The sequence below is a fragment of the Aulonocara stuartgranti genome (assembly GCF_965226115.1).
Source record: "Aulonocara stuartgranti genome assembly, chromosome: 2".
In the NCBI taxonomy this organism is placed as follows: Eukaryota; Metazoa; Chordata; class Actinopteri; order Cichliformes; family Cichlidae; genus Aulonocara; species Aulonocara stuartgranti.
Genome location: NC_138940.1, coordinates 20348129 through 20371453, shown reverse-complemented (window position 1 = coordinate 20371453; position 23325 = coordinate 20348129). Strand labels below are relative to the sequence as shown.

Below are 23325 nucleotides of genomic sequence, written 5' to 3'. Positions count from 1 at the left end.
AACATATACCACTGCAGCTGAATGCACGTATATACCACAAGTCAGTGGTAAGCCACGGACTTGTGCGCCTGTGCATCAGTCTTTTTCAGAGCACAGATGTAATAGTGTGAATTTCTCTCTGCAGCTACCAGCCTCAGACTCACCACAGCCTGAGAAGGCTGCAGGGAAATGTCAGCGCTGTTTGGTCATGGGAAACGGAGGCATTCTCAAAGGCTTGGAGCTTGGCCCGGTGATTGACCGCTTTGACACCATTATCAGGTCAGAATTGTTGCTTGATGAGTAAACCTGAACAAAATAAACAGCCTACCTGACCATATTGAATGCATGTTTGACCAGGTAAAAAAAAATCGATACAGCATAGTATTGCAATGTTTGAGGTGGCAGTAACACCAAATATCGATATTTAACTAAACAAATTATTGTTGTATTCGGGTAATATTCCTATAGAACAGGACGGTTACTGAGTGCAAATGTAATAGTTAGATGTGACTTTCTTTCCATGAAGACAGCAGCAGATATGTGATCTTTGACAGTTTATCAGTTAGTGGCTGCAGAGACGTATTGCATGTAATTACCAACAGATTCACAGGCTGATAGCAGTGGATTGTAAATTGTTAAAAAATGCAATAATATCGCAACGTGAGTGAAATATTGGATTAATATCATATCGTGGGGGGCAGCACGGTGGTTAGCACTGTTGCCGCACAGCAAGAAGGTCCTGAGTTCAGTTCCACCATCAGGCCGGGGGCTTTCTGCGTGGAGCGTGCATGTTCTCCCCGTGTTTGCGTGGGTTCCCTCCGGGTACTCTGGCTTCCTCCCACAGTCCAAAGACATGCAGTTGGTGGGGATAGGTAAATTGATTAATCCAAATTGCCCATAGGTGTGAATGTGAGCGCCAGTGGTTGTCTGTCTCTGTGTGTTGGCCCTTGGACAGACTGGTGACCTGTCCAGGGTGTACCCCACCTCTCGCCCTATGACAGCTGGGATAGGCTCCAGCACCCCCGCGACCCTGAAAAGGATAAGCGGAAGCGAATGGATGGATCATATCGTGGGGTGTTTCTTGATTTCATACTAATATTACTATAGAAAGTCATTCGGCTTTTGGCTCTTTGTCCCTCAGGTTAAACAGAGGTCCACTGGGAAAGTTCAGCATTGACGTTGGGAATCGAACCACCATCAGGATGAGTTACCCGGAGGGCACGCCTCTTAGCTGGGCTGACACAGACCCAGACACTCTGTTTGTGACGGTGGTGTATAAAAGCGGAGACATCAGCTGGAGCTCTGCTATGATCAACAAGCTCTCTGTGGTGAGTAGCACTGCTGAATTCATCTGATCAAACTAACCAGCAACCCACCTTCACACGAATAAATCAGCTCGTGTTCTTGGATTAAAGCTATATTATTTAAGAATATGCCATCTTGGAGAATACACCCTGGAGAAACAGATAAATATGGAAAATCTGACTACTTATAAATATAATGATGGCTGCACTGAGTCAAAAACACTGAGATGTTTAAATGCAGTTAGATGTTAGAATGATCCTGTTAAACTGAATGGAAATAGTAGCAGCACTGTAATAGCACAGTTTGGGATTGTCTGTAAGGTGAAGATTAGAAATCAATTCTCATATTTTAATATAAAAGCAAGCTTTGAAGAAAATAAATTAGAAAAAGTATTAGATAAAAATAAAAATCATGTGCAGTACAAATAGCCTCTAAGCACGAGAGACATTTTTAAAGATCAGAAAAGCTCTTATCAGACATTATATGTGAGACGTCTGGCTGAAGTGTGCTTCCAGGAATTCCTCCCCTACCTGTGGTTTAATCACATGGATCTCTTGGATTATGTAACGTCTCCGTTGCTAGCTCCATAAGTCATTGTCAACTTGTGAATTCCTCAGTATCATCTTCTACGTGAAAGTGTGACACAGTCTCAGATCTCACTGCTGTTTTCTTGTGAGTCAGTGTTCTGAGCTGTTGAGAAACCAACAGTTTGTGCTTTGTGTTGCAGCCTCTGTGGGATTGGTTCTTTTTCTGGCAGAAGGTTCCAGATAGAATCCCTCTCAAAGCCAGTAAGTTCAGACTTCTAAACCCACATGTGATCAGAGAGACTGCACTGGACCTCCTGAAATATCCTCTTCCCAGGCCACGCCTGTGGGGCTGGGACCAGGTAATTGATGATTCACATACCACACATTAAGTGAAAGTGTGTCTGTTCGTAAATCTGGTATAAAGCGGGGAACTCCAGGCCTCGAGGGCTGGTGTCCTTCTGGTTTTAGATCTTTAGATCTTAGTTCATTACCAGGCCTCTGGGGAACAAGACATGCTGAGTAATTTAGCCATGCAATTCAGGACACCTGCACTCAGGCCTGGAGTTCCCCCACCCCTGGTTAAAGTGAAAACTGAAGTCAGTTTTAAAAATACTTTTTAAACTACTGATTCATTGAAGTCGTTTTTGAAATGCCTTTGTATTGTGTATTTTTTTTTTTATTATTTTTCACGTAGAAAGACGGGCTAGCCCAGCTTAGGAATTAAACCTTCTAATAAAGAACAAGTTATATCTGTTTGCACAGTAAAACATCCCTTTGTCCATCTGCCACTGTGCCAAGTGTCAGGTTTAATCGTCATGCCTGCTGTAGCCAGCCTGCAGTCTGTTGTGTTGGAGCAACTCCCCCTTGTGGTCACTTTTGACTATTGCAGTACTATCTAACAGCAGCAGATGTGACCATTTCTGATTTGAGCTCATTTAAGTTGTAATGATCAGATTAGTGAAATTAGAAAATAAAAGCTTAGAAGTGGTTCTGTGTGTCAAGTTATGTTAACCTCTGTCTTCGACTCTGTTGGAGTAATAAAGTCATTCTGAACAAGAATAAAGTTGTTACTCAGCGCTCAGCTGCTGTTCTCATGAGCTACAGGCAGACATAGGAAAGGTGTTAACAAAAGGCTAATATCGTGATACTATCGGTTTACCTGTCTGTGCATATTACAGTAAGCTAAGTCATAGTTTATTTATTATGGCCTATATTACTTTGACTTTGCCGGTGTCTCACTCTTGTCCATTTTCCTTCTTTACTTCAACCATAGTCAGTTTGCTTAGAAAATAAAATGATGTGAAAAATCTGCAACAGGAAGACAGAAACAAATGTCTTTACTCTTTAAGAAAGTTTAACCCTTTTTTTACATATATTTGCAGAACATTCCCACTCTAGGTGTGTCTGCGCTGACTCTAGCTAGCCTGCTGTGTGACGAGGTCAGCCTGGCAGGCTTTGGCTACAACCTCTCCCAGCACGGGGCGCCACTGCACTACTATGACCAGCTGCCTATGAGTGCCATGCTGGAGCAGAGCATGCACAACGTGAACAGAGAGACTGAGCTCTTGCAAAGACTGGTTAGAGAGGGAACCATCACTGACCTGACAGGGGGGATCCACTGCTCCTACTGCCACAGCTGACCCACCACAGCCTTCTAGTGCAGAGCGCTTCCTTTTTGTGGTGTGAACATTTTCATATCCTCTCTGAGGCACTGAACAGAAGTCAAGCAAGAGTCACAGGATATTTTTAACAAAACACTTTATGAAGAACTGCTTTGTTTATAATGAGAAAGGGCCTTGGACCACAGTCTTGTCTTTGCTCACACACACGTGTTGCAAAGCTTCCAGTTTGTAATAACTGATTCTCATCAGCAATGCATCAGGAGCTTCTCAGTATTTGAGTTACTTTTAGTTGTGGAACACGACCAGTAACTTGTAAACAGTGTTGTTCGGTATCATGGTTGTTGTGATTGTTCTGATGCAAGTTAAAATTATGTTTGTACAGCAGTAAATTATCAGTGGAACAAAATGAATCTGTATTCAGTTGCACAGATTGGACCAAAGTGTCTTCAGCTGTTTTTAGCAGATTCACTTCGTTGTGATATTGAAAAAGTCTGCTTTGCTGCTCTTCCCGAGTGGCTGATCTTTGATATCTGTGGTGAAAATAAAATGTGATTTATAATTTTATTTTTATTATTTCTACATCGTTGTAGTTTTATTTGACTTGCACTTTTTCATGTTAACATCCAATTTCCTGATCTGAATTTTAATATGTCGCAGCCATGTGAGCATCCTGTGTCGGTCTTCATTAATAAAGTCCAAAAAAGAAGAAAGTCTTCTGTTTTTAGTTTTTCATTATTTTTGATGTAGTATGTTGATGCCTGGTTTTGTTTTTTTATGCTTATGTTGTTCAGTTATTTGCCTGCAGCGGTGCACACAAAGTCAAAGTGTGGAGGTCGATGGACGCTGCAGGCTAAATATTGACAGTTACTTGCTTCTCATTAACTCTGAGTGACACTAAAAGGAGAGCAGTTTACAGTCTGCTTTGAGCCAGTGATTAGCCAGCTGATTGGTCTGACAAGCCATGTGAGACCCTGATAGTGAAATTACCTTCCACGCTGCATCTTGTCATAAAGTGACCCGTGAGAAAAACACGCCTTTTAAAGACTGACTGGTGAACGCAAAGCTGAATCATGGATCTAGTATTTTACGCATTGAACCTTTTACTGCTAACTTATTGAGAAACACTTGTCCGGAAGTTTTTAACTTATGTAATGCCATGATTGGCTGGTCAGGTGTGCGCGAGGTGAGGAGCGAGAAACCGGGAAGAAGTCGTGGGAACAGGTGCGAAGTAAGCGACAGCAGCTCACCGTAGTCAGTTAATCACGACTGAAAGAAATAATAGTGCGTTTGCTGGCTTTGATACAGTATGCTAAAGAAAGTGTGCTAATAGGAGAACAGCACATCCCAGCTGGCATTAAGAAGAATATCAAAGCGAGCTCCGTTTAGAAATCAGGTAAGTTAATTATATTCAAGCGAAACCATAAAGGTGGCGCGTGACAGAAAACAACACTAACCTGTGTTTGCACGCGCACTTATTAATATGATAAATTATTATGATATGACAAATGCTGTGCACGCTTTTAATAGTGCTAGTGCGGTGTGTGTGTGGGGGGGAGTTTCCATTCCGACCTTAAGTCCAGTCAGCGCTGTCAGACAGATGTGTCTCCGGGCACCGCTGCTAAAGGGAGGCGGGGCATGAACAAGCTGCTGGAGGTTGTGTTTTAAAAGCTGGCAAAGTGCAACAACACAACACTTTAGTCGTTACTGTGTTGGTGTATTTGTGTGTGTGTTTTGCAGTGATGGGAATAACGGCGTTACTTTTTTCCAGTAACGAGTAATCTAACTAATTACTATTTCTATCGTTACAACGTTACAATATGGGGTGTCTGGCCCATTGCTACGGGCCATTCGATCCCTATACAACCGTTGCAAGAGCTTGGTTCGCATTGCCGGCAATAAGTCGGACTCGTTCCCGGTGGGTGATGGGCTCCGCCAGGGCTGCCCTTTGTCTCCGGTTCTGTTCATAATTTTTATGGACAGGATTTCTAGGCGCAGCCAAGTGGCGGAGGGCTTTCGCTTTGGTGGCCTCAGAATCTCATCTCTGATTTTTGCAGATGATGTGGTTCTGTTGGCTTCATCGGGTGAGGGCCTCCAGCTCGCACTGGAGCGGTTCGCAGCCGAGTGTGAAGCAGCGGGAATGAGGATCAGCACCTCCAAATCTGAGGCCATGGTTCTCAGCCGGAAAAGGGTGGAGTGCCCACTCCGGGTCGGGGATGAGTTCCTGCCCCAAGTGGAGGAGTTCAAGTATCTCGGGGTCTTGTTCGCGAGTGATGGGAGAAGGGAGCCGGAGATCGACAGACGGATTGGGGCTGCAGCTGCAGTAATGCGGACGCTGCACCGGTCCGTCGTGGTGAAGAGGGAGCTGAGTGTAAAAGCGAAGCTCTCAATTTACCGGTCGATCTACGTCCCTACCCTCACCTATGGCCACGAGCTGTGGGTAGTGACCGAAAGAACGAGATCGCGGATACAAGCGGCAGAAATGAGCTTCCTCCGAAGGGTGGCTGGCCTCTCCCTTAGAGATAGGGTGAGAAGTTCGGCCATCCGGGAGGGGCTCAGAGTAGAGCAGCTGCTGCTCCACATCGAAAGGAGCCAGCTGAGGTGGTTCGGGCATCTGACAAGGATGCCCCCTGGAGGAGGTGGCTGGGGAGAGGGAGGTCTGGGCCTCTTTGCTTAGGCTGCTGCCCCCGCGACCCGGCCCCGGACAAAGCGGATGAAAATGGATGGAAAAAATGGATGGAATATCGTTACAACGCCGTTACTGTTACTAACAAGAAAATTGCGGTCGCGTTACTATTTTTCAACAGACGGTTGAAGCTGTGCTCAGCTTACTGCATCAGTTGTACGGAAGTAGCTGTAAGTAATCTGGGCGCTACACCTTTAAGCAGCTGCGCGCTCCTGCAGACGGCAATCACTTTCTGCCCGACGATAACTTTTTGGCACAACACCTGGAGCTAAGGGGGCAAAACAATCGCATGAGTGCTGCTGTTTGACTGAGGAAGAATAAAGTAGTCGTGGTAAGCCAATCACATGACCACTTAAAGACAAAGCAACAAAGTGATATATACCAGTTTATAAATTGTGTTGATAGGCCACGTAAAACCAGAGTCGTGATAAACAATATATATGCAGCGTTTTTTCCTCAATAGTTTCGTCACGTTTAATGTCTAAGGACAGCGCAGCGAGCACTCTCTGCTTATGAGCAAAAAATAAAGAAAACCCAAAACCAAATCAAAAAACAGCCCTTTCGTGTTGGTGGAAAAATGCACCATGTCGACCAATCAAAAATGATATGGCAATACGACATTTGGTTGTTTAGGAAGAGAGATTTGTGACGTTTAGCGTGTTTGTAGTGTGTAGTTAATGTGTTGTCTTGTGTAGTTAGTGTGTAGTGTTGTGGATAGTTTTGTGTTGTGTGTCAGAACAATGAGGCGACTGCTGTCTCCAGGTAGAAACAGGAGTGATACACCTGCTGCTGTCAGACCTGCAGGTATCATCCTGTGATGTTCTCCTTTATATCTCCAAAAGTTGATTCTGTTCATGTGGACGTAGCGTTTGTGGGAGAAACGTTTCGTCACTCATCCAAGTGACTTCTTCAGTCTCAGCTGACTGCAGGTTTCCCCAAATCTTATAAACAGTACATTTGCATAATGACTGAAACCAATGGGCTGGGAGGTCAGTTCCTTAATCGTAATTATGCAAATTCTCATGACCATTGATCAATGGCCATGAGTACCACATGAGAATGGGTGCACCAGGGTGCAGGGGAGGCATCCCCCCCTCTGTCCCCTTCTGGCTGCCTGTGCCTCAATTTTATTTCAAAATCTTAGACATTCACATTACTCACACTCTCATAACACATACATATAGGATCTTGGGGGTGGGCACGATACACGGAATCCAAAGTACCATCAGGGTGTACACCCCACCCCTGGCGTCGTTGCCCACCTCTCAATTTTAAATACACGTAGACACTGAGGGCTATCAGGAGGGGCTGTGCGCTTACCTGCTGCTCTCTGGCAGGTAGCTCCATGCCCTCCTGGGTTTTAAATGCACCTTAGAACACACATGCATCAACACTACATATGAGCCTGGCGGAGGGAGGTTTGGAGTCTTCTCACATCCCCGTTCTCTGCGGCCTGCTGGAGCGGGGGGGCCAGGAGGAGGAGTTGGCCGTCCGACTGGGGTCTGGAGTGTGGGGCCTCCCTGCTGCTGTGGAGTCGGGGCGGTCTGCTTCTCCCCACCGCAGGGAAAAGGGTAACACCACCTGGGTCTGGGTGCAGTTTCCCCCTCCAGGGGCAAGGGTACCTAGACCCGGTTCTTAGAGTACGCTTGGGGAGTGTGATTGTGTGTACAGCGTCTCTTTATGTCTGTCTCCACGTTGGTTGAGTGTGGAGTAAGTGCATATGAGAGCATGAGGGTGGGAATGGATGTTTGTGTCTGTGTGTGCCTGTATGTCTGTGTCTATATGTCAGGTTGGGTATCAGTCGCCACCTCTCTGGAGACATCTCAGGCCCTCTAAGGTATGGAGGCCTATCTCCCCCCACCACTTCCCCTGCCGGTGGCAGGCGCCCTCAGACATCGGTGCGTTGGTGGTTCTTTGTGTCCGGGGATGGGCGCCCAGGTACACACTGGCTCACTCCTTGGTGGCTCCTTATCGGGGCCTGGAGCCTGGGGCTCGCTCGGGCCACTTCAGGGGTGGGGTGGCCTCGGCCTGAGGCCTGAGGCCACTCTGGCACAGCTGGCTGCCGGCGGAGCTCACGGGCACGTCACTGCAACCCCCCCTGGCTTCTGCTCCGCGGCTGCTGAGTGACCCCTCATCTGGGACTCTCCTCAGCTCTTACTGGGACAGTGGCGCGGCTGCCCCTCTGTTGGTCTTCCTTGGTCTCTTGTGTTCTGGGGGCCTCTGGATGTCTGGAGTCTTGATCTCCTCCATACCTGCTTCATGCCCTGGTGGACGGGGCAGTGGCCCCCCCACACCCTCTAGCAGATCATTACATGAAGGAACCTTTTAAAAACAAGCGCGTCCATGCTCACAGGTGTACACACGGCTGCTCACACACACAAACTACACCCTTTTTGGCTCCTACCTCAAAGCACACTGTGCGCTGTCGATCTTAGGTGCTGCACAATAATGTTCAATATTTAGTATTTACTGTCATATTACTGTCATATTCCCATAGATCATTGTGATGTTGTGTGTACAGCGTCTCTTTATGTCTCTATGTCTTTCTTTCTATTGCTCTCGTTTTCTTCTGCTTGTTTTCTTTTTTCATTCTCAACAGGTGATCCAGGTGATTGATGTGTTTGTTTTTTTTGTCTGCTTATTTAGTTGGTTTTTGTTTTTTATCCCCGTCCCTCTTCTCCGCTGTTTTTCTTTCCCTCTTTCTTTCTCCCTTCTCTTTTCCTCATTCAGTCTGTCCCGTATCTAGCAAGTGAAAATAAAAAATAAAATAAACAATAAAAGGTGAATCAAATAGACCATTACGGCAAGGCTGGGATAGTCAATTTGGTAAAGTAAGTCCGTTGGGCATCTTTCTTCGCCTTTAGACAATAATTCTGATGGCAAAAGAGCCAAAGAGGACAGGCAAAAAGAGAAAAAAAAACCCAAAAAACATGCTAAACCCTGAGTTGGCCGTGATGCATCCATCAGAGTGTGAGTGTGTTTGTGAGGAGCAGCTCATGCTTGGATACAGATAAAAGGATGATTGTGAGCATGAAAGCGCCCGAGTGCTCAAATTCAGGAGAAAAGTGCTGTATGAGTACCAGCTCTTTAACCATCAATATTAAAAAATATTTATTTTTATTTTTTTAAGACATGGAGGAAGTATGTGCCCACTGTAGTGATGTGTGTGTAATTGGTGATCGTCCACTGTTGTGTAGTTGACAGGATTTAAAGAAGGAAGTTGGTCTGGTCATGCTGACATAGAAAGCACCGAGCACAGAGGGAATATTGTCCTAAGCTTAAAGGCTGTTGAGAACCATGTTCACATGATAAACACAGATGAGTCAATATTTAACAATCACAAGACAGAAAATAACTTCATGTATGGTCACACACACTTTTGCCCCAGAACATTGTGTCAGATAGTTTTTCCTTTGCTCAGCTGACCACATGTGGGTCATAGGTCACTGTGGCAAAGGTGAAGGCACTCAGGCGTTGCTGAAACCTGCTGTCCTTTGCAAGAAGGCTGTAACTGTGTGAGAATGAGACAAATGAAAGAGACGCGTCACCAGACAAAGAGACCGCATTGATGTTGTTTATTAATTTTGAAGATACTCTGCATTTAACTGCTATTAGAACAAGTTTAACTTTGCTTGGTTTGGTCTCCCAGTCTTCACTATCAGATTAAATTACAGAAACATGCATTGATTGTTTGACTTTGAGTTAGACTGATCGTTTTCCAGGAGCCAGCCAATTAGAGGGCTCCCGTGGCCCCGCCTGACCTCTTAAAAGAATGTTTGTTGCTGTTGCGTGTCAACGGTGCATTAGTGCATTGTGAAGGCAGAGCGGCAGTAAAAACTGCAGGATCCCTGCCACTGGATGCTCAGTGTCTCACCTGGCTGCTCTCTGTTACAGGTTAGTGGGTGAGAAACACGTTAAAACATGGAGAAACACACACGGGGATACGGAAATAGTGTGTGTCGTGTGTTGTTCTTGCATTATCCTGTTATTATTAACTGTTGTACAGTTAGCATTCACAGCTAAGCCTCTTCTTTTACAGGTTATTCCAGTTTAAGAGACTGGCTCATGTTATTGTCATGCATGTGCTGGGAAATGAAACACTGAGTAGTATTAGTGTAGGTGAAACAAGCGCTCTGCAATCAAAGGATGAGAAACTAGACTGAAGGTTTCCTTGTAATGTGGAAGCGTCTTCACCTTATAATATAAAGCACGCTAGAGTGACTGCTGTTGTGATTTGATGCTACATAAATTGAATTGAACTGAATTGGTGGGTGGTCTGCCAAAATAATAAAAAAGATTATTTAAAAATGCTAAATCCTTTTCTGTAATAATATTACTTGTAATTTAAGTTTCTGAAATTGATTGAACTCTTTCTGCATATGTGCAGTCGGGGAAAGAAGTATCCGACCCCTTGTTGAATTCATAATTTTGACCACATGCAAAGAATTGAGCACTCTATAATTTCAATGTTTTTTTTCTTGGTCTTAAAAGAGAAACAATAGCATTAACATTTAACAGTGATGTATTTTGTTATGCAGTTTATGTAGAGTAACAGAATGTGACTGTGAGAGAGGGCACAGCTGATACAGGAACCTGAACTCTTGAGGTACATTTCAACTCAAGCTGTGCTTTAAGTAGGATTGTTTTCTCACACTTCAGTTCAGTCTTACAGACAGTTTTTCTTTTATCCTGCTAATGAGAATGCAGCAACTTTCATTTTAAGAGCTGAGAGAGGAGAAGTCCAAATCGTGGGTCTGCCTTGGTGTTGCTGTGAGAAGTGCTGTCTGTGTTTTCTACAGTCTAGACTAGGGGTGGGCAACTTCAGGCCTCAAGCAACAGTGTCCTGCAGGTTTTAGATCTCACCCTGGGTCAACACACCTGAATTAATTGATTAGTTCATTACTAGGCCTCTGGAGGACTTCAACACATGTTGAGGAGGCCATTTAGCCATTTGAATCAGCTGTATTTGACCAAGGACACTGGCCCTCGAGGCCTGGAGTTGCCCACCGCTGGTCTGGACCATAAGGTCATCGTCTTCATCTGTTCTCACATGAAGATGTCACACTTTCCAGTCTGTTTATTCTTCAACAGCTTTGCAGTCACAGTCTGTGCTGGGAGACTGTGTGGACTAAGAAATGTGGACCCAAACGCAGACAAAATGAAGCGCTTTTGTTATAGCTGATGGAAAAATTACAAAAATAAAGGGCAAAGCAAACAATACAAAAATAAAGAATAACCTAAATTGGCTAAACTAGAATTGAACATGAAAACCCTGGACATGCTTAACACGAATACCTGAAACATGGAACGCAGACGACCTGACCCCGACTGACAGAAAACTAACACACAGAGGTGTATTTAGTGTGGAAACACATGAATGAACATGGGAGCAAAACTAAACACACTGAACAGGGAACGCACAATAATAAAACAGGAAACATAGAGAGATGTAGGCTGGGACACACGAGCCTGACATGAGGGTCGAGAGAGGGAGAGGGTGGGAGCGAGGGCAATAACTGGGATGAGGGAGGCTTAACTGTGTTTTTGTTGTAATGCTGAGAACTCCTCCAACTATTAAACAACAACACTGGCACAGAATGGGACGAATACATCTGATGCCTGGGAGAATCTGTTAAATATATGATATACGATCCAATTGCACTGTAACGTGAGTCACAGCTGAACGAGATCGCCTGCTATTACTGTACGGGAAAAGCAGCAGTCTTTCATTTGGTTTCTGTACTTAACAGTAAAGAGATGTTGCATGCTTCAGTGCACAGGATTATTATTAACAAACAAACAGCCCTTACATTAGACCAAAGTCTTTCAGGTCCGGATAAACATCAGCCACTGCTGTCTGTGTGTGTCGGCTTGAAGATTTGGTTATAATCAGCAGCCGATATCTGACTTCTGTCTAAATCTGCGACTCTCCACCATTTGACCCTAGAACTGAAGAAGCTTCTCGGATGAAGGTGAAACGTCTTCAAGCAACTTAAAGAAGTCCTGATGCTTTTCTTTCCAAGCTCCTTAGACTACGATGACCTGGATGACTGAGAACCTTCACAGACATACAGCCCTTCTCAGAGTCTCCAGTGACATTTTGATGCAAAATGATGCAGGAAAATGTTCTGTTCTCCTGATGTTGGTAGAGTTGACCATCGAATTCTGCTTGAAAGGCTGAAACATTGGGTCGGTGTATCTGGATCTGCCTTGGAGTGGTTCTCCTCATATCTATATGAACGATACTTTTCTGTGACAGTTTCTAAATACCGGTCATCTTCCACTTCTAAGCTTTTACTTTTATTTCAGGTTTGTGGGTCAAGGACCTAGAGGCTTCAGAGGGGCTTTTAATGAATTTAGGGGTCCTAGAGGAACCCTTTTGAGGGAGGAGGTGCTACGTCCCTCTGTAGCCCCTAATCATCTCAATGTGTTCAGCTGGTGCTAATTGGCCACACCTAGTCAGGTGTGGATAAAAGCATACCTGAGGCAAGCTTCCCAGGGAGCTCGCTTGTCTTTGCCTTGATGGCATCAGCCATTTTAGCCGACCTGGTATTCCATTCTAAGATAATACCTCTTCTCACCTATACTCTGGTATTCGTCTCCTTTTTTATGTTGCGGCTTTTGAGCCAGGTCGTAACATAACCTATGGTGCGCCACATGGTTCTGTGCTGGGGCCTTTATTGTTTCTAATGTATCTACTTCCTCTCCAGCATATTTTAAGCCCCTTTGAGGGCATTTGCTACCCAGATGATATCCAGTCCCAAGATGTTTCTAAGCTGCAGATTCTGAATGAGTGCTTAGAATCCATTAAAGGTTGGATGGTCGACAACTTTCTCCAACTTAATGAAGGACAGACCAAAGTCCTTGTATGTGCTCCTGACAGACATGTACCTAAGATAATGAATGCTCCTGGTCCTCTTTCAACATTTGTGAAATCGTCCATCAGGAACCTCGGGGTAATCTTTGACCCGGCTCACTTTGGTGAGCCTGCTTTTATCACTTAACAAAACATTTCTAAATTAAGTCTCGTACTGAACTGGAGATTATTATTCATGCAGTCATTTTATCATAATTGGATTGCTGTAATTCACTGTTTACATCTCTAAGAAAAAACTCCCTGGAGCGTCTGCAGATTGTCCAAAACGCTGCAGCAAGGCTTCTGACCAAAACACTGAAGTACTCATTTTGTTAACTTTTGTCTGCTTTTGTTTTATACTTTGTCTTCCCTGTGTGAAGCACTTTGTGATCTTTTATCTAGAAAGGTGCTATATAAATAAAATTTACTTACTTACTTTACTAAACTATGGATAAAAAAAGATTCAAAGTACAATAACGATGTGTCTTCTCTTGCTCTTTCTAGGTGAACTCCTGGCCAAAAACGTCTTCATATTGCTTGCAACCACACCTCAGGGCATTCAGTCTAACTGCACCTGGACGAACAGAGCAGAGCAGTCAGTGTTGTTGAAGGCACCTCATCGCAAATAACATGGAGGAGTTTATTCAGAACCTGCCAGATCTAGATGTCAGCTGCTACGTCAGAAACATGTCCACCCCTGTGTTAGTCAGCATTGGGGCTGTGGTTGCTGCAACAACCTATTACCTGGCAACACGATCCAGGCCCCTCCCACAGGTCTGTGACCTGCAGATGCAGTCAGTTGAGGTTCAGGTAAGTTTGGTCCCTGTCAGAGTCACAGGATAGTTATGCTGATCGATGATGTGACCCACAAATTACTTGCTGTCATTAATTCTCTAACAAGATTTTTCATACAGAAACGTTCCAGCTGCTGTCGTTATTGTTGCATTCACAATCTGTTTCATTGTCATTGTGAGGGTGGAGATTTGGCACGCCGATCAGTTCTACTGACCACTGACAGTCCCTTGACACATATCTATGATGATGCCACTACGTTGTATGAATTCTTTCTCAGAGGCGCCAGAGTGTCCAGTAAGTCACCAGTAATACAATTTAATCCCAATGTGGTACTTTTACTGTATAAATCAAGCTCGCATTCAGATTCATCCTTAACTGCACTGGTGCAGTAGTGATGATGTGTTTAACATCTCATAGTAACTTTGACTTTGTTGAATACAAAAACTGTATATAAAAGATGGATATTTTATTTGAATATTTAGATATTTTAATACAATTTTATGACACACGTTATGTAAAAATTAACCTCCTACGCGATCATTAAGGCAAACTTAGCTGTAGAGACCGCAACTGTTGTTTTTACAGTTTTCATATTAAACATGTATGCTGCTGCTTTAAAGATGAGCATTTAAAAATGGGACCCTTTTTCCATTTTTGCAGAGGAACGGTCTGAAAAAGAAAGTGAATGACATGGATTACCACTCATGTGGTTTTTCCACATTAGAGGAACAGCTTTGTCACATGTATGTGCCAACCATAAGAGCCATTGTGTCAGTTGTTTTGGAACCAGAAGTCCATATTTAGATAAGAAGATGAAAGGCACAGTTAAATTATTTCAGAAATCTCTCAGTCAGAACATGCTATATCATGTTTAGGTAGAAACTAGCGAGCTAACTTCCTGCTAACTTCTAACTCCGTTAAATTTATTAAATCCTGTTTTCATGGATGCCTGGATGTTAAACTTAATTGTTACACCTGGTAAAGCAGCAACGCTGATCATTTTATTAAAGATGAAAGACTTTAGACAGTTTTTAACTCTCAGTGATGCCGCAGTGTTTGTTTGACTTTGGGACCTGTGTACTCTTTCTTAATGCCAGAAGCCTGACAAAATAGTCAACACTTCAGTTTACTGCTGTGCCAGCAGCCAAGCATGCAGGGTAGGAAGTGTAATCATCTATATGTGTAATAGGGATATGTGTATGAAGACATCCTGGGAACACTTTTGAATTTGTGACATTAGGTTGCTCTAACTTTCCACTGTAGTAACTCTTCTCTTTCATCGTCCAGGTAACGGTCCCTGTGTCGGCTCCAGGAAGCCAAAACAGCCTTATGAATGGATTTCCTACAGAGAGGTAAGAGATACCAAGATTAGCTCACCTTGTATAAACACTATGGCCTCCAGGGTGAAAGCTACAGTTTGCAGTCAGTATAAACAGTTGTTTACAAAGTGGTGGTCAAAAAGGTGACCTCGTCTTTTTGGTCACATTGTTTGCCGGTGACATTCACTCTGCAAGTGCGTCATTTTATTCTGTATGCAAATCTGAAATCGTCACTTTGTAACTTTGTGCTAAATGTGATCACATGTAAATGAGAAGGTGAAAAGGCAAAATGAGCATAAATCAAACTTTGATTTCTGAGGCTGAACAAGGTTGAGTTTGTCAGCATTAACAGCTGGTGTGTGTGTCTGTGTGTTTATGTGTTAGGTAATTGAGCAAGCAGAGAATCTGGGTTCTGCATTTCTTCACAAAGGAAACAGCAAGACTGCCGACTCTCACATCGGCATATTCTCTCAGAACAGACCAGAGGTACATAATCGCACACTTTCAAGGTTTTAGTCTTTACTTTAACAAGCAGCTGCTCTATGATCTCACAGCCTCATTACTTCAGTGCTAAGATGAACCTGAATGTGCTGCTTTTTGACGACGGAGTCATTATCAAACTTAATCTTGTAATGTTTGTTTAAATAATTTCCCCCAGGGATCAATAAAGTATTCTGATTCTGATGATTCTGATTTGTGTGTGTAGTGGACCATCAGTGAGCTGGCGTGTTACACCTATTCTCTGGTGTCAGTCCCTCTGTATGACACGCTGGGAACAGAGGCTATCAGCTATATTATAGACAAAGGTAAACAATGGTGATTTCAAATCAAATCAAATCAAATCACTTTTATTGTCACAGCACATGTGCAGGCACACTGGCACAGCACATGCGAGTGAAATTCTTGTGTGCGAGCCCCACAAGCAACAGAGATGTGCAAACACAACAACACAAACGAGCAAAATACAAGAATGGCCAACCTGAAACTAATAAATATATGTACAATATATAATAGTGTATGCATTTCTGGATGTGTATACTAAATATTTTCCTACGTGTGTGTGTGTGTGTGTGTGTGTGTGTGTGTGTGTGTGTGTGTGTGTGTGTGTGTATACACATTTTTACAAATTAAATAGTAAAAAATAAATAAATAATAATAATAATAATAATAATAAAATATATAAAATATACAGAGTTGAATATGTGCAAAACAAGTGGCATTTATATACAGTGTGGAGTGCATAATGTTGAAGATTTGGATACATGGCAGAGGTTTTTCTGAAGACGTTCAGCTGATTATCTGCTATTTGTTTTTGCAGCTTCTATCTCAACTATAGTGTGCGATGTGATGGATAAAGTCAATCTAGTGCTGGACTGCATTAACAACACGAAACACAGTGTGAGAACAATTGTTCTAATGGAGAGCCCGAACACCAGCCTGATCGAACGGGGACAGCAGGCTGGAATCCACATCCTCAGCCTGCAGGAGATGATGGTCAGAAGGCTTTTTCTTTTTTTAAATTAATTATTATTATTATTATTATTTATCGTAATTTCTTTGTCTTTTGTGTGTAATTATTTCATTCTTCTGCTTTTACCTTTAATAAACTTTATTCTTTTCCTTCAACAGCTTCTCCTTTGTTTTCTGTTTTTGTGCAGTGCTGTAAAAGTACTCAATTCCTTCCTGATTTTCTATTTTTTGTATATTTCTCACACTTTCAAATCTTTCGGATCATTAAACAAATTGGAATATTAGACAAAGGCTAGAGTAAATACAAAATGCAGTTTTAAACGATGACTTCATTTATTAAGGGGGAAAGAAAACCTATCCAACCTAGCAGAGAACTGCTGTCAATTAAAAGGGACGCTCCCCACCTTTCAATCCGTGTCAATGGTGTGGTTCACTTGGACAGATGTGAGCACAGTAATCACACTCTGGTGCAGACCAGAACCACCACAATGAGACGCTTTGGAGGAGGTGGTCTCTGTGCGAGTCCAAATGAACTCCAGAGCGATTCACTTAAATGTGATCTGACCCAAATACCCAAAATGTGTATACTGAGCTAAACACCTCCCTGTGTCCAGCTGTGACAGTGGGAGGTGTAAATACACAATGCAGTCTTTTAAAATTATAACTTCATTTATTCAAAGAAAAAAAGCTTCCCAGACCTTCTATGTGTGAAGTTATTGATCCCCCCCCTTTTTAAACCATGATTTAAATGCCATTAACCACATTCTCAGAAAGTTGAGTTTAATTTTATTTGATTACTGTCAAACCTTCTGACTCATGAAATCACTGAAATGCTAAACCTGTCTAACAAAGTGAAGTAGGTTAAAAGAAATAAAGTTTAAAAGACCAAAAGGAAACAAAGTCCTTGACATCTATCAGTTACAAAGTTGTTACAAATGCAGTTCTAAGGGCGAGCCAAAATGGATCAATCTAGAAACGTTCGAGTGAACCATCCCTGGATTGGGCACATAATCAGATTTACTCCTAGAGTGCATCAATGACACATCGAGGAGGTAGCGCAAAAATAAAACTACATCTAAAGAACTGCAAGCCTCACTTATCTCAGTAAGGTCAAAGTTCATGATTCAACAATAAGAAAAGAGATGATATCATGGGAGAGTTACAAGGAGAAAATCACTGCTGACCAAAAAGAACAGGCTCGTCTCAGATTTATCGGTTATCACAAATACGAGGGTGGCACAACCAGTTAACAGCTTTTACACAGAGCCAGACTGGCTTTGATAGCTTTTCATCTTTACTTAATGAAAAGTTTACTTTGATTAACTTTGTGTAAAATTCAAATTTTTCTAGTAACCTGAAACATTTCAGTGTGACAGATGTGCAAAAAGCTAATAATCCAGGAAGTAGGCAAATAGTTTAGTTTTGCTGTCCTTGCTGCTTTGTGTTTATTTGGCCTGTTTTCACTTTCATTTGTTTCTTAGATGGTTACTTCTTCGGCCTACGTTTCCTGTTGTTTTGTCTCAGTTGTCATCATTTCCTTTTATCTCTGTATTCTCAGATCTGTTAGTTAACCTGCTTTTCTTGTTGCACAGGCCATAGGGAAGGCCAACCACCAGGAACCACTGGTATGTAAACACAGGCCTGTTAGACTGTCTCTAAATATTGAGGATGCTGTCTGTTATGCTGTCTGATCCATTTTTACCTCCATCTCTTCAGCCCCCTCAGCCCAAGGACATGGCAGTCATCTGCTTTACCAGTGGAACAACAGGTGACACATCCACAGACTCACAGTGACATGCAGCCACTCTGATTTGAGTTAACTAAAATATTTGCCATGTCTCCTGTACGCACTTTCAGGAAAACCAAAGGGAGCTATGTTGACACATGGGAATATTGTCTCCAACTGCTCAGCTGTCATCAAGATTACAGGGGTGAGGTGCTGATGTAATCATAGACCATCTCTCTGTTTGCTCATCGCACATCTCTTTGAAGCTGGTCGTTTGAGACCTTGTGGTGACCCTTCTGAGTTTTTCTACATAACATGAAAATGTTTTTCTAGTAAATGAAAGTAATCTGTTGCCGTGACTCTTAAGGCTTAAATTGTAAATAAATAAATGTGCAAAATTACAGAAAACATTTCAGAATTACTACGGACTCAATGTAGAAAACTAAAGTTTCTATAGTAGTTAAAGAAAACATTTGTTTGTCTGTTACTTTGATGTTATATGAATTGTCTCTTTATCAGTAGGAAAAACTGTAAAACTTATGAAAATATAACAAAAAGTGTAAAATGTATGTCCAAAGATTGCAGTCTTTGTTGGACCAATTTGGCCCCCGGGCCTTATGTTTGACTCCCCAGCTCTAACGTATCGTATGTCAGTCTAGTAGTTTCCTCAGGTGCTTGCCTGGAAGTTGAGACTTTATTGATTGTGGGTACTGCCCACTTTTCATCACCAGGAGTTTGTTCACCAGTAGACACTCAAAGTCACCAAATAGCCTTAATCTTTATTCTGCCCTGTCCCCACATCACTGCACATCGCTTCTAGTGTCTATGCAGCTTCAGGAAGGAGAAGGAAAGGAAAAATGCTGAAGGGAAGATAGAGAAAACACAGCTCACTAAGACCTTTAATGGTCTCGTCCCTCTTCTCTCCAGTCGTACGTTCAGACCGCTTCAGAAGAAGCTTGCTGTCTTTTCTGCATCTGTCCTACATGCTGGGGAGGGCGGGGGGATTACGAAGGTTAATGCTTTCCATCTCTGTCTTTGTGCATGTGTGTTTGTCTTTGTGTTGATTGCTTGCTGTGTGTGTTTGTTTTAGACCACCTGTCCAGTGCTTCCCAATGATATCCATTTGTCCTATCTGCCCCTGGCTCACATGTTTGAGAGGGTCGTGCAGGTTTGTTCCACCTGTCGTTAAAAATCAAGGAGGATTCCTTCCGGCCTGCTGTGTCAGGCTCCTTTTAATAACATTGTCCCAAATTTCCTCTCCCTGTCTGGTAGGGAGTCATGTTGATACATGGAGCCAGGATTGGTTATTTCCAGGGAGATATTCGTCGACTGTCAGATGACATGAAGGTGCTGAAGCCTACGGTGTTCCCCGTGGTTCCACGACTCTTAAACAGAATGTATGATAAGGTATGAAGAAGTGTAAGCACTCTGCTCATTTGTGTGCTATGATATCTTATAAAGATACGATTTTGCATAAATGCAGTGCTGATCGTAAGCTTTACTGATGTTGTTCTGTTTAATCCTGGTAATTCTTCTGGTGTAGATCTTCGGTCTGGCCAACTCACCCTGGAAGCGCTGGCTGCTGGAATTTGCCTTCAAGAGGAAGCATTCTGAGATCATGAAAGGCATCATCAGGAAAGACAGTATATGGGATAAGCTCATCTTCAACAAGGTCCAGGTATTCAGAGCCAGCACCGCTTTTATTTTAATACTATTTTGTCAGCTGCTGTTATGACAAAATGACTAATTGTCCATGAATATATACAGTTTATTATTTTAAACAACAGTGAAAAAATTTAAAAAAAAACATAAATACCAACCTACTCGTTACCTGGGGATCCACATTATTAAAAGGAAATTTTCCATTCTAGGAAAATGGAAAACAGAGCAAACAATGACGATACAAAAACACTGTAGTATCAGAGCATTAACAATGTCTGAGTGAGTTTGTTTGGGATGCATTTGAGAAGCTGTGAAGTAAATAATGTGATGTGCTGCCCTCTGCAGGCCAGTCTTGGTGGCTGTGTGCGTCTCATGATAACAGGAGCAGCTCCCATATCTCCAGTTGTTCTCACCTTCCTCAGAGCTGCACTAGGCTGTCAGGTAACACACACACACACACACACAATTGCTGAATGTAATCTACTGTTATCCTGTGGTGTTTTACTTCCGTAGTATGTGACATCACAGTAATGTCCTCTGGGATGATCCACCCCGCCCTCCTTTTGTCATTTTCCATGTTGCATAATTCTGTCTGTAGCAGCAGCATCACTAACGATTATAATAATAATTGTGGTTTGTGCTCTGTCTCAGTTCTATGAAGGCTATGGACAAACCGAGTGCACTGCAGGTTGCACAGTGACCATGCCTGGAGACTGCACTGCAGGTAGCACATAACAAAGCTGCAGAACTTAACCAACCTTACTTAACCTACTTTAACCAACTATGTAAAAGTATGAAATGATTACTGATCTGAAGATGACCTCAAACTGACTTCATCTCAACAGGTCATGTTGGAGCGCCTCTGCCCTGTAACATAGTTAAACTGGTGGATGTACCCGAGATGAACTACCTGGCTGAAAATGGAGAGGGAGAGGTAAAACTAAAAAGCTGACATCAGCACATATAGCTTACTTAATGTCCATAGTTGTTTCAGTCATTCACACTAGTCACGTGTGCGTATGTGTTCCAGGTGTGCGTGAAGGGCGCCAACGTATTCCAAGGCTATCTAAATGACCCAGAGAGAACAGCAGAGACCATCGATGCAGATGGGTGGGTCCACACGGGAGACATTGGGAAATGGCTTCCGGTGGGTTCTTCATCTGTTCATTACATTAAGCTCAATACATATGTGGTCTGTGGCCACACCAGGATTCAGTGCGTGCGCGTGTTTGTTTACAGAATGGCACCCTGAAGATCGTGGACAGAAAGAAGCACATCTTTAAGCTGGCACAGGGCGAGTACATTGCTCCTGAGAAGATAGAGAACATCTACATGAGGAGTGATGCGGTGGCGCAGGTATTTGTGCATGGAGACAGTCTGCAGGTAGGTCCTCTCTTTAAAACTGCAAGTTTCTCTAGAACAAAGTCCACTTTGAATGAGATACATTTACATGTTGTTTGCCTCCAGGCGTGTCTGGTAGCAGTGGTGGTTCCTGACCCCGACTTCCTGTCTGACTGGACCAGGAGGACGCTGGGATTGCAGGGCAGCTACCTGGAACTATGTGGCAGAGCGGTAATGGATTCAGAAAGCTTGCACAAAAGTCTTGAGCCATCCCACATTTCTTTATATTTTTGCTGCAGGTGAAATAGGTGGAGCGATTTATAGAAATATGTGCAAATATAAACGGTTTATAAGGCAAAATCTGATGGCTAATTATTATGTGTACACACAACACTGGTTCGTCTGTTGTTTAGGTTTCTCTTTATGGTTGAATGACTCATAGGCCAGTGTTCAGCAGCTTAACAATGTTAATATTGAGTAATATATTGAGAATTTTTTCATTCTTCTGTATTTAGGAAGTTAAAGCAGCCATCTTGGAAGACATGCTGAGGCTGGGCAAGGCAGGAGGCCTCAAGTCCTTTGAGCAGGTACAGCACTCAGTCATAGTTGAAGTATTTCTGTATACTTTGAATTGTTTTTCCATCAAATATTAGAAGTAATATTATTATTGTCACTAACACCACCTGGCCACATGTCTGTTCTTTAGGTAAAAGCCATCTGCATTCACACCGAGCTGTTCTCCATCGAAAACGACCTGCTCACTCCAACAATGAAGGCCAAGAGGAACGAACTGCGCCAGTACTTCAGATCCCAGATCGACGAGTTATACGCTGGGATCAAAATGTAGAAGGACAAGTGGAGAGCGGGAGGGAAGAATAGGCGGCAGCTCTTCTAATGGTGCTTTAGATTCAATTAAAAGGGGAAAGAATAACTGAGGTACAAGCTGAAGCACACAACAGAAAGCAAATGAATGAGACCCTCTGAGGCCATCATCACAGGCCTGTACTACAAAGCAGGTTATCTTTTTATTACCTGGCTTAATTAAAAGTAACAACTACTTCCACACACACAATGGTGCTTATCAAATCAGTAATGTGATTTTATGGACATAGACGAAGACAAGGACACTACAGTACAAACCCTGAGGACTCGCTTTAGTTCTCACGGCCAAACAACACGATTGTCATGCTCAACAGAACACAAAAATAATTTGACTACAGGATCTGTGGTACGCAAGACAGGAAGTCAATTTTAACTGTTGATGGAATTGATTAGTCCTTGATATTTAAATATTAATGATGATGATGCTGATAAGGTGCTGAGTCTGAAGAAGCTGTTTTTTGTTTGTACTTCAACTTTGTCACATCACAAATCTCAGGCCAGCAAAAAGCAAACACACATTGTGCACTTTTGTTTTGCATCATTCTCACACAGAATGGTTCACTGGCATTGATGAGACAGTTTGATGTCATGATTTTGTTTTAGTGTTGAAATTTTTAACAGCAAGATTGTTTCACTTGGTTCCTTCATTGTCTGCATGAATTAATTTAGTTGCAGTCAGGGCTTGTCTAGGGGGATCAGCAGATGAAACAATTCAATGTTAGCTTACTGTACACAGGGAAGTCACTCAGGAACATACGGAGCAGACACAGAGGGAAAGCCTTGTTAATGTTTAATTACTTTATAGTGGGTTCAGGAAGGGAAGAGATTTGGTGAATGAATCGGTTTTTTAAATAATGCATTATTTAGATAACAAGGAAAAATAACATTGATTTGTATTATAATTGCTTTTAATGTCACATTTTGTAAAATATTTGATTTAAAAAATCGGTGTAATGTTTGTACATTGCTTCACTAATGCACAAAATTTAAAGATTCTCATTTCTTCTTGTTATATTTAATCAGTCGCATTTGTTTTTGTATTGACATCAGTCACTGATTTGTGTCCCAGATTTCGTTGCTTTCGAAGGTTCGAAAAAAGTTCTTTATGGTCTTTTTCGCATTCCGTAGAAATAAGGACTGTTCAAATCCGCTGTGGGG

The 23325-nt window shown here is 42.6% G+C and overlaps 2 protein-coding genes across 4 annotated transcripts in view; both read left to right on the top strand.

The window, feature by feature from the left end:
* The window catches only part of st3gal5 (ST3 beta-galactoside alpha-2,3-sialyltransferase 5), a 30196-nt gene extending 26053 nt beyond the window's left edge, over positions 1–4143 (top strand). For all 3 annotated transcript variants that reach the window (XM_082503436.1, XM_082503435.1, XM_082503434.1), the window contains 4 exons: positions 125–258; positions 1121–1307; positions 2012–2170; positions 3194–4143. In XM_082503436.1, coding sequence (XP_082359562.1) covers positions 125–258; positions 1121–1307; positions 2012–2170; positions 3194–3451 — 738 coding nt within the window. In that variant the 3' untranslated portion in view covers positions 3452–4143. The remainder of the gene's footprint in view (positions 1–124; positions 259–1120; positions 1308–2011; positions 2171–3193) is intronic.
* Positions 4144–9974: 5831 nt separating this feature from the next.
* On the top strand, positions 9975–23312 carry LOC309687971 (long-chain-fatty-acid--CoA ligase 1-like; the record flags this gene model as incomplete). Its single annotated transcript, XM_082503341.1, is given in 23 exon segments — positions 9975–10010; positions 13477–13569; positions 13571–13592; positions 13595–13782; positions 13947–14061; positions 15055–15119; positions 15471–15572; positions 15793–15892; positions 16405–16580; positions 18149–18181; positions 18273–18324; positions 18414–18487; positions 19373–19450; positions 19555–19689; positions 19826–19960; positions 20290–20385; positions 20596–20668; positions 20790–20878; positions 20975–21091; positions 21184–21327; positions 21412–21516; positions 21801–21872; positions 21992–23312. Coding segments are annotated over 23 exon segments (2241 nt in total). The 3' UTR covers positions 22133–23312.
* Between the last annotated feature and the right edge of the window lie 13 nt (positions 23313–23325).